Genomic DNA, 20,930 nt, shown 5'->3' on the forward strand with positions numbered 1-20,930 from the left:
ATGAAACCGCAATGAGGCTTGGAAAGCAACCGATTGCATCAGGTGGAAGCAGATCAGGTGTAATTTCTCCATTGGCTCATTTTAATTTTACTTTTTGAGAATTAAGCCAGCGTGCCGTGATCCCTGAGTGTCATTATACTAAAAATAAAGACAATCAGGCTGTTTCAGGCAAGCAAAAAGCCCTCAGAGGGACCTTTAAAAACCTACCCAGTGTTGGTTAATGGCTGACACATCCACTGGGGAGGTAGTGGAGGTGTTGGCCAACATCGGCACTTAAAAGGTTAAACTACAGTTTATTATTGTTAACAGTTTTATTACTTTTTACATAATGAAATATGCTTTCAGGGTGAAGATGCTGCTGTGTAGGGGGGACCTGGAGAAAGGGATCTACGTCGAAATCTGATACGAAGAACTGGAGAGGGGTGAGTAGGCACCCTAATCCTTTGTCTCCGCCAACCTTTAGGTGGCAGTCCGGCAGCCGTGCTCAGCTCGTGGGAAAGACAATTCTTAATACGGATGGCAGTGTTGTGCCTCTGTACCACCCTATGGTGACTGCTTTCTGCAGGCCACGCCCCCAGCGGTCGGTGGTGTGCTGGCAGAGCCAGTGGTTTGGCAGAAGTCTTCACAAAGCCTATGCACCCAACTCGTTATATGGCGGATGGCTCACCGCTGTTGGAACCCACTGCCGGGCGACGGTCCATTGACGGTCAAACTTGTAATAAGTCCCTTAAACTTTAAATATATATTTAAATGTTTTAAACATTATTTGTTTATATCTATAACATGTTTTCACAGATGTCAACAATGTACAACACTGTTTATTTTACCTATTTTTTGTTACTATGTTATATACATTTCAGCATTGCAATTATTGTATTGCACATACAATTTAAACTTTGGATTCGTTGATCTCTATGGATGTTTAGTTTAGTTTATATTTCATTAAAGATGCCATTTCTTTTCCTGTGTATAAATGAATTTAAATATTTTTCCCTAGTTTCAAGCTGTTATGGTCAAAGAGGGTTCAGTGTGTCATCTCTTCAGGTAAGACTTTTTAAAGTTTACTTTTATTTATAAAATGAGTGGTAGTATTTAAAATTAAGTGCATTCTAGTGTAGTTAGTAGTGTTTTGGATGTAGGTAGCATTATTTTGTGCATTGCCTACTACATAGTTGTTGATTTGGTGTAATGATGTGTTTGGATTGCATGTCAATTCTAGTGTAATAGAAGTGCTAGCTTATTTAGTGGTTTCAATGTGTTTCAGGATTTTTGCCCGAAGTTTCCATTTTAAAATCCATTTATTGTATTGTAATGTATGGGAAACTGTCATTATCTCTATGCTATGTAATCTTTTCATTTAAATTATGTGTGGTTCCATTGGATGTATTGTGTTTCTCTGCTTTTAGTTTTACTGAATAGAAGATATTGAAGGACATTTGTTTTTGGTGTTTTTGTTTTGGTTTTGATTGCAGACATATTTTATTATATCTTCTTTTTCAAAGAATGCTTTTGGTTTATTTTTTGATTTACATATTTTTGCAAATTTCACAATTTCATAAAGGTCAATTTTTTTAATGCAATTATTTTTATAATTTGATATTCGGTTTATTCATGCATTTTTGGAGTGAGTAACATTAGTGAATTTATATTGGAGTGAAGCCATTATCAAGACACCCTACTGCTGCTGAATTACACGTATTATTGAAAAAGAAATTAATTTGTGGGTGGGAGTGTTTTATATGTATAGTTTATTGATTTTATACTTACATGTAGTGTGTTTGGAATATTATGTTTTTAATGTATTATGTGCATGTTTTCTGTGGGTGCTACGCGGGATGTGTCTCTTCCAATTCCCCTTTCACCCTATGTGAAAGGGGCTTCCTATGCTCCTCTGAGTACAAGATTGGTAAAACAGAGCAGCATCACTGTCCAGACATCAGTACAAGGATACTGTGGGGCATATTAGCAACAAATAGCGATATTTATCGCTAAATGAGCTTAGCGCCTTTTTTCCATTGCCACGCGTCGCCGTATATAGTCGCTGAGATAATGTGCTATTAGCAACGTTTATCCCAAAAGTGATAAAATATCCGGCGATAGCGGCTCAATGCGTGAATTTCGCTGGAAATCCAGCGTTATTCAGGCATTATCCCCAATAAGGTCTTAACCTGAATATCCACCTCCCATTGGATATACAGGTTAAGAAGTGGTCTGAGCAGGCGTTAGGTTTTGGCGATATTCGCGTTTAGCGCAATTTTTTTTATCGCATCGCCTGCCTTGCTAATAGGAGATAGCTGTGTTAGCGACTGCTTTAAGTCGCTAACAGGTTGGGTACGCCCACTTTGCATGTCATTAGAGATAAATATCGCTGACATGCAAAGCGGGCCCCAAACCGGTCGCTATCGAGTAAAAGCTGTTGCTAACTGTTGTTAGCAACAGCTTGCTAATAGGGCAATAAAATTATCGCCGCTTTCACGGGGAAAAAGTCCCGCTAAAGCGGCGATAATGCCCTTGATAATATGCCCCTGTGAGTCTGACAAGGATTTGCTCTTGGAGTACTGGTGCAAGCTCATGGTGTTCAGAAAAAGCCATGCTATTCCTGCACATTCCCCCATGTAGTAGTAGGTTTTCCCAATGCCTCTGCTCTGTAGACATTGCTGGCCTCCTGATGAAGGACTCTGAAAGCATTCTATTGGTTGAAACTTTGATACCTTGAGTTTGGCTCTGCCTCATTCTGTTCTTGCTCACCAAGACCCAACACTTTTCCAATGCCAGATTGTCCAGATACAAGGTGCTTTTATTCTCTGCTCATCCCATCACCCTAATCCACTGACCCACTGTACACCCGGTTTCTCTAATGCCCCCCCGCCAAGGAGGTGGAACCCCACGATTGCCTCTTAGTGACCGAATATTTGACAAAGCCCACAATTGATCTTTCTGATACTGACCTATACTAAATTGTAAATTAATCTACATTGTATTCATATTTTGGAAATAATTCTTATTATTCTAATTGTATTCCCTTTTTAAACAACTATGCCTATGCTTAAGCATCATTTAACACGTATGCAGAAATAAAGACATGTTACGCTTGGTACACAAAATTCTCGAAATAATGCCACTTCGCTGTAAAGTTTTACCGCAAACTGTCCGTTCGCAATCGAAATTCAACACAAACACATAGGAACAACATAACAGTGCTTTTGTTTCCTATTGCTATTTTCTTAGTGCAAAATGTTTCCTCTCATAAAAACTGAAAGAGGTCACAATAAACTATAGAACTAAATGACAGATTTGCACTGTAAATACGAGGGAACATGAAATTGTTTTTCATTTTTGCTTAAAGAACTACCAAATCGTGTGTATTACTGCACCCTGAAATGCATTTTAAATGTACAGCAATTATGTAGTTCAGCGTTGGACACTGCACATTTAGCCTGGCTGCTTGCGTAGGCATGGCCTTGTTTTGAAGTTGGCTGAAGACGGCTGAAATGCCAGAAACCGGTCCTAGGTAGCTTGTTTCCGGTCCAGGGAAGGCATGGCTTGGCAGTTCGGGCTGGACGGCTCCCATGAGGCACAGGGTCAGACTGATTTGCATATGGCCATGTCTGACCTGCGGTGGCAGAGTGGGCTAAAGAACGGTGATGGATTAAACCCAGATCTGTTGACTGGGTGTGAGTGTTTTATTGATTCAGATGCTCCGTCTATCACCACCCCCTTTTGTACCGCTTTGGCCGCCATAAGTGTGGCAGGGTATGCTCAGATGTGAGTCCCTTGCTCACTTTGCCACTGGATTCAAGCAAGCGTGGCTGAAGATGGCTGAAATGCCAGAATCCGGTCCTAGGAAGCGTGTTTCCGGTCCAGGGAAGGCATGGCTTGGTAGTTCGGGCTGGACTGTTCCCATGAGGCACAGGGTCAAGACTGATTTGCATATGGCCATGTCTGAATTGTGGGGGCAGAGTGGGCTGAAGAACGGTGATGGATTAAACCCAGATCTGTTGACTGGGTGTGAGTGTTTGATTGGTTCAGATGCTCCGTCCATCACCGCCCCCTTTTGTAGTGCCTTTGTTTGAAGTTGGCATAGTAAAGTGAGAAACTGTAACGTTAGTGGCCAACTTTTAACAGTACCCGCCTCTATCATAGTTTTATATTTGAACATGTTTTCTATTCTATGTGTGTTGTTTTTTAGAAAATGTATAAAAATAACGTAAAAATGTAGTGACTTAGGGCCCGATGTAGGTAAAATAGATTTACCGATTTTTAATTACCGAATTTTACCGATTCGGTAATTAAAAATCTGTAAATCTAAGGGGTGGATATGTAGGAACATCCAGATGTTCCTTTTACCGAATCGGTAAATATCTGTATTTACCGATTCGGTAAATACCGACCGGTAATGCCCCATTCATTCCTATGGGCTTTGAAGCCCATAGGAATGAATGGGGCATTACCGGTCGGTATTTACCGATTCGGTAAATACAGATTTTGACAAGGGTGCAGGGGGTGTCACTTTGACACCCTCTAGCACCCCCAAAAAAGATTTGGGTGCCATGTGGCAGGCATACCTGCCCTAAGGCCAGGTCTGCCTGTCATATGGCACAGGTGTGCATGCACACATGTGCATGCACACCGGAATCGGTATTTTACCATCAAATATATTTGATGGTAAAATACAGATTCGGTAAGGGTTGTGGGACTCAGAAGAGTCCCACCTACATATCGAAATTAACGAATAGGTAAAAATACCGATTCGGTATTTTACAGATTCGGTAAATTTACCGATCGATAAATTTACCGAATCTGTAAAATATGTGGCCCTACATACCGATTTGTAAATACCGGTCGGTAACGGCCGAAAATACCGATTTTCGGCCGTTACCGACCGACCTACATCCGGCCCTATGTACTGTGGGCTTCAATGGCTTTGGCTCATAGCTGTGGTCTATTGAAATTGCAAATTAACACAAAGGCCCTCATTGCGATGCCGGTCAGACGAGCAGTATAGATTCGGCATGAGGACCGCCTGATTAGTAGGCAGCGGTCCCAACCTCCAAATTATGATCGGACTGCCGTGTAGGCAGTTGAAAACATGACTTTATGCAAAAGGGCTGCAGCTCAAGTCGCAAAGCATAAATACATGTTTGGAAACTTCCCTGCACGGTGCCTAGCACACAGGGCATAAATGTTTGGGGGGCAACATGAGTGCTCCCGGGAGGGAGTGGGGGCCAGGAGGACGGGGGATCTAGTAGGGGCCCCCAAAGTTCCTTTCTGACAGCCTTTCTGTGGCAGCCAGACTACCATAGAAAGGCCGTCGGTGCCTGAACAGGCACTGACCCATTGTAGGATATTACGTTCCGACCGGCCATTGGGCAGGCTCCTTGAGCACGTTGAAAGCGTCGGTCGGTCCCTTCACCTGCTGCCTCTGACCGCCGCACATCATAATGAAGGAGCCGGACCGCGGAACCACATGTCTGATGGACTGCCACTGACAGGCCGTCGGTGGCCATCCGCCCGACATCATAATTGGACCCTTAAAGTATTTTTAGTGCTTGCCATGTCTTTGCATTTAACATGTATTAGCCATCAGTGGACTTTCCTTCTGCACATCCGTTGGCTGGCATGCCTTGAGTACCTTACTCGCAAATCCGCAGCTCAAGTCTAAGACTGAGGCAGAAGGGATGATAAGGAGAAGCAACCAGAAACTCATAAAAGCAGAAAATGTACACTACACTGGTCTCCCAAAAGAAATTGCTCTACCTTAAGTTGCATGTGAACTAGCAACTTGACGCTCCAGAGTTTACCATGTTGAGAGAATGAGGGGAACTAACTTCTGATAACTCACCTTTGGAGGAAGTCACAATATAATAAGATAACTTGGACAGTACCAAATGAGCGAAATCTTAACTCTAAGCGGGCGTAAAAAATGAATGGGATATCGAATGCACAATGCGCCACAGCACTGCCATGCCCCTCGGTGAATAACACCACACCCTCACACCGTTATCTGATTTAGGATATGTTTGTTACTATCCAGATATAATTTCCATGGTGGTAAAATCAGCGATCTCCTCCGTCTTCCCCCTGGCTCAAAGAATTTACTTTCAAACTGTCCATAGGTCTCCACCTCACTCTATGCCATCCTTCTTCCACCGTCGCCTCCTGGCTTTGCAATTAAATAATCACACTGGCCTAGCAGCATCTCTCAGCCAATCCAGAGAATGCTCCCTTGCTGTTACACAGCATGAAAGCAGTGCCAGGATTGGCTTGAGCAGGGCAACTCACCGCTCATTAGGATACCAGGGGTTGCGTATTTGATCAACCCCCAGTCCCTAATGTGCAGGTGGAGAGAGTCCTCTACTGTGAATGTCGGGCTGGCTGGAGAAAGGAAGCCATCGAACCTGACATGCGCACTTTGGGCAAAGGTGCCATGTGCTCATGTGCCACAGTAGTGATGTGAGTTGTCTATCAAAATTCTGCTGCGGGCCAATGAAAATTAAATGCATGCAGTCACCTGATCCAGAACCAACACTACTCAGCTTCTGTCCTCGCTACACTGGCTCCCGGTGCGGATAGGAATTCATTTTAAAGCCCTGGTCTTTAAAGCTTTCCACAAGATTGGAGCCTCCTACCTTAGGGATAGAGTCCAACCTTATTTTCCACAGCGTATGTTGAGATCTTCTTTCCAACTTCTGATATCAACCCCAAGGGTTCAGCTCTCCTGGGTAGGGGGTAGATCTTTTCATGCAGTGGCCTTTCGGCTGCGGAATAGCCTACCCTTCTCCATTAGACAGAGCCCGGACCTCCTTACTTTCAGGAAGAGTCTGAAACCGCGGCTCTTTCAGTTGTGATCTTCATAGCAATGGAATGCTCTGTTTGACGTTATGTGGTCTATGTTTTTCTCAGCGCCGGGACACTCCGAGGAGTAGCCGTTCTCTTTATAAATATTAGCTAACATAACATAACATAACATTTGAGTGAACCTGCAACCTCAATACCTTGCTGAAAGGTTAATGGTGAGTTAGAGCAACAACTGGCCACTTGTTGAACACCTTTCCTTAACCCCTTCCGTGCGGAGGTAATTCCCCCGCTGTGCTGGGGGCAGGGGGGCACGCGCAGCGCCCCAGTGCTCATGACGAGCTCTGATCGTCATGAGGCACGGCGCTCGTGTGCTCATAACGAGCTCAGCTCGTCGTGACCACACCCGTTTCCGTGGAACGTTCAGCACAGCAGGGGAATTATCCCCACGTGTGAGCGTTACCACGGCTCATGACGAGCTGAGCTCATGAGCACTGGAGCGCCGTGCCTCATGACGGGCTCAGCTCATCATGAGCATGGAAGAGGTTAAGTGATCCTCAGTCACACTCCAACAGGCAGAAAGCTGTTTTCTGCATACCTGAAATACACCTAAAAAATACAGGAAAACCCCAGCTGTACACAACTCTATTCAAACACATTATGGAACTAATGGACATACGATACTGTACCTGTCACAAAGGTAACCAATCAAAACAGCTCCCACGGTGACCCCGATGAAGAAAAAGGTGGCCGAGGCCTTATTGAGCCATTTATACTCACACACGAGGTCCCACTGAAAGAGAAAGGAGACAGTGTCAGAGATGGATTTCTCTTCTCCAGTTGATTCCCTCTGAGACTGTTTCAGATACATTAGAGAGGTATAGTATCCTCTCCATGTCTTCACGTAGCAGAGCAGGTGTAGTGTATCTCCCCATCTTCACTGGATGTTCTTTTTGAACAGACAGTCCAGAGTCTCAGACACTAAGGCAGAAGAGCCCTTGTACCACATTTAGGGGCCGATTAGGATGGCGGACGGATTGCACACGCCGGGCTGCCGGTAGCCACCGCCGGCCCGGTGGGGGCAATCCGTCAGCCATCCTTCCTGAAATGACCCCCCCACCACATTAGGATGGCTGGGGGTCCGCGGCGGATGGGAAGAACGTCCGCTGCTTTTCCGCCACGGTCGCCTTGCGACCGTGGCGGAAAAGGTCTAATATGGTGGCGGCGTCTATCAGACACCGCCAGCCATATTAGGATGGGCTTTGGGGAATGCCTTTCCGTGGCGGCAGGCATACGGTCTTTGCTCTGGGGGCCCGTTGTGGGCCCCCAGGGTGAAGAGGGGGAGTGGGGGGTGCACACGTTTCAAAGTACAACATGGCAGGCACCGTGCGGTGCCAGTCATGTTGTGCTTTGAACCGCAAAACATGCATTTTTAGCATTGCGGAGGGCGGTGCTCAGCACCACCCGCCGCAATAATAAAAATGCAGGATGCACCCGCCATTGTGGCAGGTGCATCCTAATTCGGCACACGGGACCTCCGCCATTATGGTGGACGGTCCCTTGCCACGACAGGATGGCGGACGGACAAAGTCTGTCCGCCATCCTAATCGGCCCCATAATCTGTAAAGCTGTTCACTTTGGGGATATATTTGATTTGCAAACACTCCTGTGATATCTGTCAGGTATCTTTTTCTCATTTTTAGAGTATAATATTCATCCAATTCACAGACTAAACAGGCAAGTGTCTATTGGCATTCGAAGCTTGGGGTTCCCAATCTTCACATCAGACACATATATTCAGATCTCATAGAGAGGAAAATTCCTCTTAGGATTTCTTTTGTGCTGTAAGGTGCCCCTTTCTGCACAAAAAACAATGCTGCATGCAACAGAGTTGGTGCTAGGCTACCGCAATGGTGCCAGCACAGGCAGCAGGGCAGGAATGCACAATATTACTTAAATACGGTGCATTCCTGCCCTTCCACTTTGGCGTAGGGCAACACAGTGAGGTGCCATGCTGTGCTGCCCTATGCCAAAACCCCATACATAAGCCCCTAGGACGCTATGCTCTCTAGCTCCTCCCTTCACTGCCGCACTTGAGGCTGCCTAGCGCCAACGCAGGTGCCCTTGCATCATTGTGCAATGGTACCTGCATTTCAAGCAGGGTTGTTTTTTGTGTCGGAAGGAATGCCACTTAAATGTAGCAATGACTTTGTATGCTATATGTGAGATGCTATCCCTCTACCGCACCCTGGAGTAGTCCTTTTCTGCCTGCTATCACTACCTGTGATGAGTGAAGTGTACAAAAAAGTAACTTTACTGTTGAATTAGGGTGAAACGAATCTTATGCCTCCCAACCTCATTATACTCATAGGGGCATATGCATCAAACGTTTTTTTTGTCGCAAACGCCGCGATTTGCAAAAAAGCACCGTTTGCGACAAATAAATCGGAAAATGAAATCGCATCACAAAATTAAGGAATCGCAAAATTTTGTGTCAGCATTTAAGGAATCACAAATTGCGATTCCTTAAATGTTCTGAATGAAGCACCCAAGTTGTGCGATTCCTAATTAAGAAATCGCAAATTACCACCAACTTGAGGTTGGTGGTAATTTGCAATTTCTTTCACAAATGCACTTTTTGCCATTTGTGATGGTGCCATGTGGCACACATAAATGTGTGCCATATGCACACACATGTAAATTTCAGGGGTGCATCAAGGTGTCCTTATGACACCCTTGCACCCTTGAAATTATTCTCAATTTGCGATTCGCAAATTGAGAATCGGAAATTGAGAATAACTTCCCATTCATTCCTATGGGCCTCCTAGGCCCATAGAAATGAATGGGAAATTATTCCTTAATTGTGAATTTGCAATTTGTAATTCGCAATAAGGAATATTAAGAAATCGCTAAAAAATTGCGATTTTTTTAGATACATACCATTTTGCAATTTTCAAATAGCGATTCTCAAAAAATCGCTATTTGAGAATCGCAAATAGGTATTTTGATACATATGCCCCATAGTGACTTATCTGTAAACTTTAGTAGGCCGATTCCCAAAGGTAAACTTAGACCTTTCTGTAAGTTTACTATTTTTATATTTGCAATTTTATGACTGCTCCACATATGAGAACAACTTGCAATACGTGAGTTCTCGATGTGCGATGTATAAAACCCTCTCTTGGACTTTATTTAAAAGAGTATAATTATGTCCCATAAATAATAACAACCTAGGTCACATTGTGGGGGCACGTGACAACTGACTTGCCTCTTTGTTTACTAATGTTGTTGCTGTAAGCAATACAATCAGGAATATAGGAATGTTTCTAAGTTCAGGTTTGAAAACTATCACATCTAATAAATGCAACTCAATGTAGTGATCTACATCACAATTAACTGGAAATGATGCATAAACTTAGGGGCAAGGACTCAAGTACTAGGATGTTCAGTGAACCTTCTTTCATCCTGAAATTCACATCAGTCAAGTGAGGAACAATAACACACAGTATTACATCACCTACAGCCAGATTCATCAAAGGAAAATCGGCTCGCAAAGTGCCAGATTCTGGGAATCTGGCCCTTTGCGAGCGCTTTTTTTGCATTTGGGATTCATCATCCCAAATGCAAAAATCGTAAATTTAGAAATCGCTAAATTGCGATGAATTGCATTAAAGGAATCTCAATTTGAGATTCCTTAAATGCAATTCATGAACTATTTAAAATTTGCTAAATCGCTATCTGGGGCCGCTATTTACCGCGAAGTTTGACTTTGTAGTAAATAGCGAAAAATTAGAGTTGTATGTTACACACACACATGTCATTTGGACATGTGTGTGCGCAACACCAGTGTACATTAGCATTTCAGGGGTGCTACAGGGTGTCCTTTGGACACCCTGGCACCCTTGATATCGCTTCCTTATTTGCGATTCGCTAATTGCTAATCGCAAATAAGGAATGACTCCCCATTCATTCCTATGGGCCTTTAGGACCATAGGAATGGATGGGAAAGCCATTCCTTATTTGCGATTCGCAATTAGCGAATCGCAAATAAGGAGGCAGTAGAAATCGCAATAATTATTGCGATTTCTACATGAATACCGTTTTGCGAGTCTTTAATAGTGATTCCTTAATAATCGCTATTAAGGACTCTCAAATCATTACAATGATGAATCTGGGGGCTAGTGGCAATGGAGGGGTTATTTAAGCAGCCACCTGGTCATATGATTGTGGGCCTGAAGCTTTTTATCCAAAAATACATATTCCCTGTGTAATTGTGTGTATGTCCCAGGTGCGCAATGCCCATTGGGTTCAAAGGGCTTCAGCCCCCCCTCGTGTGTGGCAGCCCGGGATGAGACAGCTTCCGGGGCGCACACAGCCGCGCCCAAGTACTTCACAAGTCTTTAAAAGACCATTTGCTTGTTAATGAGGCTTTGTTGTTTTTTCACCCCTTCTTAGAGCCCCTGCAGCTCCACTCTGCCTATTGCTTGAAGAATTAGCCCCCCCCCGAATGTTTTTCTTAGCCCCCCCGAAATTTGGCTCTAGTTAAGCCTCTAGTACATATATTATGTATGCGGAAGAGGACCCTTTCTACCACAATATAAATCGTCGCCCAAAGTCTTTACTACCGACAACCACAACCACTGCATTTGGTTTCAATTTCTAACTTTGTGTTTCTCCAGACTAAGCACTCTACACAAAAAATGCATGAAATGTGGCTCCTAAACCTTGTAACCCTAATTTTTCATGTATCTTTTCTTGTACATCAATTTACACAATTGCACCTTAAACACTTCACAAAGACAAGGCTGCAGTATTTCCAAATGTAGCACCATTTCAAAGACAAGCATATTCACCCCTAGCGAAATTGCAATAACAAGATAATCTTTCTGTAGGTTACAACAAATCCATTATCTCCCCCATAATGGTAACTATGCTGTGGATCTAGTGTCCTCATAGCTCCTGCAGCATTTGTTCGTCAGCACATCCTCTGCCTTACCTCTGTCCCACTGTCAACTTCCATCCTCTTCCTGATACCTCTACCCCAGTAGCCCCTGAATCACTTAAGCCAAGCCTTGGGTATTCCATCAACATATTATGTTGAATTTTATTTATTTTGAAATTTGTAAAGCGCACAAATGCCCTGGGGCGTCTCGGCGCCCTCAGATGCCCCTGAAGGAGAACTAGAATTGCAGATAAGCAATAATTCCATCTTCACCGCATGCGCGCTAGCGGGTTTTCCCGCTGTGCGCTGGATTTTCGAAAAACCCGCGTTACGTGACAAAGCCAGCTCGTCATGCGCGTAGCGCAGGTAACGCCCATGACGAGCTGGCTTTGTCATCCGCGCGGAAGGGGTTAAAAAGACATCCAAAGCTGTGGGTGTCTGGGATTAGTCGGCGCTCATATAGTAGTGAACACTATTATCCTTTTCAAGATAGATCATCTGATGCATACAAAATTTGGGAAGAGAACACCCTACTTCCCTAAACTCAATAAAGATTGAGAATCTACAAAACAGTGGAGATCACTTGGATTTGCTTGTTTTTCTAGTCTCGTGTTTATGTATATACGTTATGTGACTTGAGATTTGATGATAAGAGATGATTCTAAAATATTAGTACAATGCACATTTTGAATAGTTCCTTTGCACTTGGTTGCAATGTTGTGGGCTTTAACAACATGGATTTAAGGGAATGGTGTGTGTATTACAAATGCAATATTCTGTATTATTTCCAGCCCTGATGAAGCCGCAGGTTAACCCAACCACGGCGAAACGCGTTGGCAAAGGGATTGGAATGCGATGAAAATAAAGACAAGAACTGCAAAAGCCCCACTGTGTATTTTTGAGAGAATTCGCTTTGTGTATCTTGTGATTTGTACATAACTTAGACTTTATTTGTGCTTTGTGTGATCCAAAAATCCACTGTTAAAAAGACACAATACATAATCTCTCCCACTCAACTATGATCTGAGCAACTCTCATGCACTCTCACTAACAACCACATGTGGCTTGAATGGTCTCCTAGAGAACGCAAGATCTAATCCCAATACCCAAAAAGTCATAATTACTGCTTAAACAATTAACCTGAGGTTCCATATCAGTAAGCTGCGCAGGGAAAACAGAATCAAAAGCTTGAATGGGGGAGTAAGCACTATATAAAACAAATACAATACCATATAATATTTTGCACATAGCATTTCATGCTGCATGTCTTGTGCAATGGCACTGATACTGATATTCACCCATAGCCCAGCCAACCTAACCCATAGTTCACTTCCTCTATCTTCACTAAGACGTTTGCCTAACCGTTCAACTTCACTTTTGGCATTGCAAGGGCCAACTATGAGTGGATTTCAATCCTTCACCAAGTAAGATTCCATATAAGCTTCAGGCCCTACTACCACCATTACAAGCACAGTATATGCCTGCTGTTGTCAATTAACATCAAAAGCAGAGAAAACCTTAGCGGGTCATCCTTGATTGAACCGCACAGCCCTTAGACCATGCTGGGCCAAGGATAGCTGAAACCCTTTCACAGGTGAACACACCCAGAACTGGTAAAAACACCCAGGGCCTTATTTATGAGGCCTTGCGTCAGTTTTGCACTTCCGATGCGTCACTTTTTGTGATGCATCGGCGGCGTAAAACATGCCCCCTGTTGCGCACTATTTACAAAGTGACGCATCTAAGCAGATGTGTCACTTTGTAAACCCCTGCACTACATTATACCTGCATCAGGTATAATGTATGCAGGGGGGGGGCGTTCCCCCGCAAAAAGCCTCGTAATAGTGACGCAGTGAAATCTATGAGATTTCACTGCGTCACTTCATGGACACCGTTGCTTCAAAATCTTGCACCTGCCTCACAGCAGGCGTAAGACTGACGCAGGCCCTTATCTGAAAGTACACATTGCTGGAGTTGCGTCACTTTTGTGACACACTCCAGCAATGCGTCACTTTTGCGCTTACAGATACGTCAGAAATACTGACGTATCTGTAACTCCTTGCGACATGATGCGTCATACATTAAATATGACGCATCAGGAATGTCGCAAGGAGTGCGCACTGAGAAGTGACGCTTCGCTGCTTTCACGCAGCGATGCGTCATTTCCCATAAATGAGGCCCCCAGAGAACAATCCCCCTTCCCACAAGACCTCCAATTGCCTCACATCCCATGCCTTTAACTATCAACTCACTTGTTTATTTGGCAAAGCACTTCCTGCAGCAAAGCACTTCCTGCAGCACTTCTGCCCTTCTATGCTCAAAACATACAAACTGTTATTTACAGTGCTTAAAACAGCAAATATGAGGCATGAAGCAATAAAATGTACACCCAAGCTCCATCAGTGACAATATGAATGTGACTCATCTCTTCCTCCTTCTTAACTCACAGGAAACATCCCTATGCACCCAAATCCTCAAACAACCTCCCTAACCTCATAAACAAACTGTGAAGTAAACCCCTCAGATCCTCAGGGCCTCATTTATTGGGATGTGATGTAGGGCAGCACATTAAGTGCCCCTTGCTGCTCTGCCCTACATAAAAGTGATAGTGCAGGAATGCACCTTATGTATCCAATGCAGTGCATTCATGTCCTTCTCCCAGCGCTGGCGCCGTTTCAGCAGCCTAGCTCCAATACGGGCTTGGTGCAAAGGTGCGTGTGTTGTTGGCATGATTTATTTTGTGCAGGAAGGGGTAATCCTGGGAGGGTTTCTCCTCTTTCATTGTGTGCTGCAGCACACATGTAAAAAGGAAAAAATAGGTGAATTCAGGTTATTTCTCCTCGTTCCGACTCAGCTGGGAGACGTAACGTTTTTTCTCACCTCCATGTTTACATGCTCTTGTAAGTCTGGGGAAGCATCACGATCCTTGGTTATTGCATGTTAACACCAACTGCAATGCCCATGGAAAGCCTCCAGAGCACAGAGTAAAGAAAAATATACTTCTGAGGCTTTCCAAATCCAGACAAAGGGGTCGATTCCGATTATAGTCGGAAGGGCTTCGAATTGCATTCAGCTTTGCATAAAGCTGGAACCCTTGTTTCCAACCGACTCGTTCCCAGTTCCAGATGAACAAGTACGATGCCTGGAAAGGGTCCGGGCTGAACGAATCAGTTCCAGAAGACATTCGAACAGGACAAGCCTTTCTGGAGCTGATTCCTACAGCTCTATGGACTCAGTATCCGAGTGAGTGAATACGATGACTGATTCGGACAGCCTTTCCTAGTCGGTTTGCCTGGAACAAAAAGGCTGCCAGAATCTCACTTTGGGGGCCCGTAGCAGGACCCCCTTAACAGGGGGCCCTCCTAATTGGACCCATGGGGTTACCCAAGGAACCCCCCCTTTTCAGCCATATATAGGGCCCGATTATGATGGCGGTTTTCCCGCATCCTCCGGGCCGGCGGAGGCCACCGCCGGCCCGGAGGATGCGGGAAAACCGCCGCTGAATGAAAAAGACCCCCCGCCAGATTAGGATGGCTGGGGGATCGTTTTTCAGTCCGCAGGTTTTCCGCCGCGGTCGCCTTCCGACAGCGGCGGAAAAGCAATAACATGGCTGGCGGTGTCTATCAGACACCGCCTGCCATATTATGATGGAGTAGGAAGTATGCTTTTCCAGGGTGGCATTTCCGCCATGGAAAAGCATACAGACCTTCACTTCGGGGGCCCGTTGCGGGCCCCCTGGGTGAAGAGGGGGTGGGGGGTGTACATGGGGGTTACCTATGGTACCCCCCTGCATTTGTATACAGAAATCGGCAGGCACCGCACGGTGCCTGCTGCTTTCTGCATACAAATGGAATCTATGCATTTTTACCATTGCGGCGGATGCAGGTTGAAGCTGCACCCACTGCAATGGTAAATATAGAGGATGTGACCGCCAGGGTGGCGGTCACATCCTAATTGCACAGGAGGGAACTCCGCACGCCATGCGGAGATTCCCTCCTACTCTATGGAGGCGGACGGACTCAGGTCCGTCCGCCATCATAATCGGCCCCTAAATGGGGCAGGCACCATGGGGTGCGCACCACACGGTGTACAATTTTCCCCAGTCACCCCTTTCTTCAATGGGAGCCTGTGTTCATGTTCGGAACACAGGCTCCCATTGAAATCAATGGGAGTCTGATTGAATTGTATCCGGATGCACACGAATGCCTGGCACTCGTTAAGTCAGACTGCCCCAATCCAAGTCGTATGGAAAGCTTCCTCAACTGATTCGGTTGGCATGCTTTCCCAACGAGATCGGAATTGGGCCCATAGTGGCTTTGCGTGACCTCATAAATTGGATTTTGTGGTTTGCGCTGCCAGCGCATCACAAAAAGTAATGCTACGGTGGCGCAAGGGACTTATAAATATGCCCGTCAATGTCAATTTTCCTTTTATCAAGGCTTATCTTCTTTAGATTCATACAGAAGTTCTGAGAGACGCTGCTTTGTAAAGGGGCACATCCAGATAGATATCCTTAGTCACCACAGACATGTAGATAGGCAAGTTCTCATTTGAGAAAAGGACAACATTCCTACTCAACACAAAATGACCCGCACCAAGGTACATGAGTTAATCTTATATTGACAAAATTCTGTAAGTCACAGTATCAAGAAATTCATTTGAAAACTTCCCACAGATATATAGTATTCAAGTCTTGATTGAAGGTATCAAAATATTCTTTATTCAATGTTCCATTAAAATATTACAGAATTGCCTGTTGCCAACCCGTTTCGTCACATCCGTGACTTCTTCAGGGCTCAACATGTAATTTTCTTGGCTAAAGTTTCTGCAACATCCACGTCATGTACTATGCCGACAAAGTATTATATTATAAAAGGGTAATTGTAGTGTGTACCCCTATATCATAACAGGGAAAGTTCCTCCTTTGGACCAGCTTCCATTACTTCTATTGTCCAATGAAAACCATTTATGTCAATCGTTGTAGTCCGTTCCCGTCCTAGCCGTAGTTTTGTCGACAAGAAAATTACATGTTGAGCACTGCATTGCCCAAAGGCGTCAAGGCGCTGTGGATAGAGCCAGAGGTTGCAGGAGGCACGGGAGGGAACCTAATAATTAATTCATTCATTCAGGTTTTTGATGAACGTCCGCTAAACTTTTTGTTTTTAGAAAACTATCTCCCAAAGTGAGAGTTTGTTTTTTAAAAACAAATAGCTAATAACCTCCTCATACATAGAGTTTTTCCCTGTGTGTCGAGGTCATTAGTTTGATTGTTTGCCCAGGATCACATATTTTCCCTTTTGGTGAGAGACAGAAAAAAGGATATCAGACAGTCCACCTTAAGTAGAGTGGGTAGTGTGATACTCTTACTCTGACAGTCAGGACTCTGGCAGGCGGTCGGGCTAAGCTTTCCATTAATGCACCCAATGGGGGCACCACCAAACGGAAAGCTGAAGGTCCATCCAGCTCTCAGTAGCACAGACGGATTGAGGGTTTGGCAGACGGGCTACTCCATCCCATTTGCAATGGAGCACCATGTCAGCAAAACTCTAAATTAGGCCCTAAGTGTTATTAAGTGCTAAACAAATGAAACTCATATGTATTAACCCCTTGCATGCTGGTGACGAACCCCAGCCGTCACGCTCCGTGGTGCTCGTGTGCGGATGACGGCTGGGGTTCGTCACGGCCCCGCCCTGTTCGTTTGTTTACCGCACAGCGGCGAAAACGGGACAGCAGCGAAGGGGTTAAAATTATCTCCATAATCACAGATAAGTTATCATCAAGGAATATTATTACAGCGAACAAGGCATAAAGATGTTATATCACATATCCATAATATATCGGTCTATCTTTCCCTAGTTGACCTTGGTGTTATATTGTTAGCCTATTGTAATTCATGATAATTAATACCTTCCTGCATAGCTGCTTCACAGCTGATAGTCTTCAAAATACTGTCCCTTCTGGCGTATGTCTCCAAACATCTCTCTCCCTTCTCATTTATTGTGGGGAGATGTTATACTGTATGCACTATAGCATCCCTAAGCTGATGGGAGCTTAATGTAAATGTAAATGTGTTGGACTTGTAAAGCACACAACTGCCCGTGAGCATCCCGGCACTGAAGACCCCTGGGGAACCCGTCCTGGCTATCCCTGTGAGATGGTCCCTTCTGGGTATCTCCAAGGTGAAACCAGGCATCCCCGGCGTCTGTGGGGGGCCGTTGTAGAAATGAGGCAAGCTTAATGCCCAGAGTTGCCGAGGGTGATCCCTGGTTAGATTAGGCAACGAGGCGAGAATTGTCGAGTCTGCTGACCCTGGTCCACGACCCTGCCGCGTCGGGAATTGAACCCTGGTCCCGGGCCGTTCTCTGCTTCCGGGTATGCCGCCTCTAACCAGTGAGCCACACCTCTCCACTTAGGGATGCTTTCTCTCTGAACCCCAATTTGGACAACAATAATAATAATAATACTGGAGCTTGTAAAGCGCGACAGCTACCTCAAACAGAGGTGTACCGGTGCTGAAGCAGCAGGCATTGCGGGATGTATGACGTTACAAAGCATACTTTTACAACGCCTACCTTTACAACACAGTTTTTACAACACATACCATTACATTGCATAATGCTTTTAGGCGCTGGATAGTGAATAGTTTAATTTACTATTCCAACTCCAGTCCCCGTGGATAGTAGGGAAGGTTATTGGATAGTAAATTAACCTATTCCCTATCCTAGAGAGCCCCCCAGAGCAATGCGTTGTAATAGTTTGCGTTGTAAAAATTGCGTTGTAATGGTAGGTCGTTGTAAAAGTTTCGTTGTAAAGGTTGTTTACCACCATTGCGCACAGAAGGGCTACGGTACTAACAACCCATCCTAATCCGTCCTACAGAGCGACGTCTTCAAGGCCTTTCTGAAACAATTTTCTGAATTAGCCTATCGGATGTTCCCTGGTAGGGAATTCCACATTGCTTTCATTTTAAGTGCCTGAAATATTAGATTATGTGTATATAAGGCTGGAGTACAGAAGCCAGACACTAACAAGGACACTGTAGGTAGATAGTTTTACTTCCAAGTTTAAGTGACTAGTGAGTGGTGTGGAAGGAGAAGGCATGGGCAATGCTCACACACAGATTATGCTGAAATGTGCCCTCAAGCAAAATGACCTCAATCTGCCCATGTTAAGCAACTCCTGATAAAACCTGTGTTCAGTGAAAATAAACACAATTTGTGTTGACACATTTTGAGTCCTGTAGCAAAAATGACCTTCAGGATTTAACATAAGCTCAGGAGCACCAGAGTAGGGCCCTGGCCAAGACAACATTGGGCTCCACCTTCAGTAGGCTGTTAGGTATTTGAAGAAAACAAATCAATGATAATCCTCCTTTTTAATTTATAAGAAGGTGTCTTCTTAGCTCGCCCTGTAATTATTAGCACATTTTTTATTACAATGTGTGGACAGTAGGGTAAGTGCAGCTGAGCAGGGTCTGGAAGCCAGTTCATATTATAGCCTTATAGCTCGCCGTAGAGGCTATTAAAGGCCATCTCCAGCCATTATAAGCCCGGAGCACTCCAGTGTTTTCAATGGAGCTCTCAACATTCCAATGTTCTAATATAGCCTTATAGCCCGCCGTAGCGGGCTATACCGGCTATTAAAGGCCCGCTGAATCGTTAAAGGCCCGAGCCGAAGGCGAGGGACTTTAACGAAACAGCGGGACTTTAATAGACGGTATAGCCCTGCTACGAAGGGCTATAAGGCTATTAGAACATTCTGCCACTAGAGGGCAGAATGTTCTAACAAATTAAACAAAGGGTTCTCGAAGCTTGAGGGGATATAAATCCCCTCGAACTTCGAGAAGCCTTTGAAGAACATTGGAATGTTGCTCTGCGGGCCTTTACCGGCCCGTAGTAGCAGGGAGCACTACATTGTCTGCAATGGAGCTCCCAACATTCCAATGTTCTAATATCAATTCAATAAGGTTTGGAATATTATCAAAACAGGGCTTGAGGAGTCACAGGAAAAGATCATGTTTGTCAAACTGAGTGTCAGTAAAAAGCTAGAGTTGTTGTTATGTTGTGTTGTGTTTTTATGTTGTTATGTTATGCTATGTTATTTTCTGTTTATTTATGTAATGTGTATTTGTACTCTCTTTCACCTGGCAGCCTATCTTGGAGCAATGATGGCCTAGCTTAGGTCTAGCATAGGACCAGCCTAGTAGAACTCGTTGAAGAGCCACATCTTCAATTTCTTGCGGAATTCAAGAATTGAAGAGGATACTCTGATGGCCTGCGGAAGGTCATTTGGCAGTCAATTCAAAATTAGATCAGATAAAAATTTGATTGTATAGACTTCAATGGGTGAATAAGATCCAAGTATAAAATCTGGGGAATATTCTTACAAACAAAATCCCTTTGCCGGCACTCTAAAAATATTTGACTAATTGGAGCATACTCCCACTCTCTGCCCATTATTCACACTAATTGGAGCATAGTCTTACTCATTAGCTGTGTCTTTCACTCCTTGTAGCACAGGATCTTAGCCAATGAGGCCTCTTTATGAATTTATCAGTTGTTATTCCATTGCTTCTACTACTATACAATAGTGTATTGACATATGACTCATCTTGGCTGTTTTCCAAGATTTTAAGCCCTAGTCTGGTTATATACCAACAGTAAGCATTTAATCAGCTCTTACCTCAGTGGCTATTGTAGAGATGAACTGAGAGTGGTCATATTCCCAGCCATGCTGGCAAGTCTGAATCAAAGAGGTGTTGAGTGGTTCCCAGGTGGAGTTGTTGGGTGGTCCCCAGATAGAGTTCTCCAGCAGGTGCCACTGGGGCTCTCTGTACATCTTGCAGAAGCTGAAGGTCCCATCAGGCTCCCTGGGGATGCTGATGAGGAGAAGCTCTTCCTCAGTGAGGTTCCGTAACACATCCTTAATTTGGAGGGCACACCGATGGGGAGGCACCACCGCCAGAAAGTTGTTCAGCAGGAAGTGTGCAGACAGAGTGGCCCGGTGAATGAATAAGAGAACCAAAATGAAGATCTGGAACCTTCCAAAGCCTCCAGCTTCTAGTAGAAGTTCCTCAAGCTTCATCCTGAACTGGAGAGTGGTGAATGTTCAGGGAAGTTTATCTCCACCAGCAATCCACTGTAAGCAGAGGATGAGAATTGTCATGTTATGTTATTTGCATTTTTAAAGCACA

General features: G+C 44.5%; 2 protein-coding genes across 3 annotated transcripts in view; one reads left to right on the plus strand and one right to left on the minus strand.

The window, feature by feature from the left end:
- The window catches only part of LOC144755680 (solute carrier family 22 member 7-like), a 177,675-nt gene extending 156,805 nt beyond the window's left edge, over positions 1-20,870 (minus strand). The window contains exons 1-2 of the mRNA XM_078644851.1: positions 20,420-20,870; positions 7,485-7,588 (exon numbers count right to left, since the gene is read on the minus strand). Of these exons, the coding sequence (XP_078500977.1) occupies positions 7,485-7,588; positions 20,420-20,821 (506 nt within the window). The 5' untranslated portion in view covers positions 20,822-20,870. The remainder of the gene's footprint in view (positions 1-7,484; positions 7,589-20,419) is intronic.
- Positions 1-20,930, plus strand: part of LOC144755679 (uncharacterized) — a 274,169-nt gene that overhangs the window by 148,790 nt on the left and 104,449 nt on the right. For both annotated transcript variants that reach the window (XR_013594952.1, XM_078644850.1), the window contains exon 4: positions 998-1,044. Coding sequence is in view for 1 of the 2 variants with exons in the window: in XM_078644850.1 (XP_078500976.1) it covers positions 998-1,044 (47 nt within the window). In the remaining variant the exon portion in view is untranslated. The remainder of the gene's footprint in view (positions 1-997; positions 1,045-20,930) is intronic.

The sequence above is a fragment of the Lissotriton helveticus genome, chromosome 5_1 (assembly GCF_964261635.1).
Source record: "Lissotriton helveticus chromosome 5_1, aLisHel1.1, whole genome shotgun sequence".
Taxonomy (NCBI): domain Eukaryota; kingdom Metazoa; phylum Chordata; class Amphibia; order Caudata; family Salamandridae; genus Lissotriton; species Lissotriton helveticus.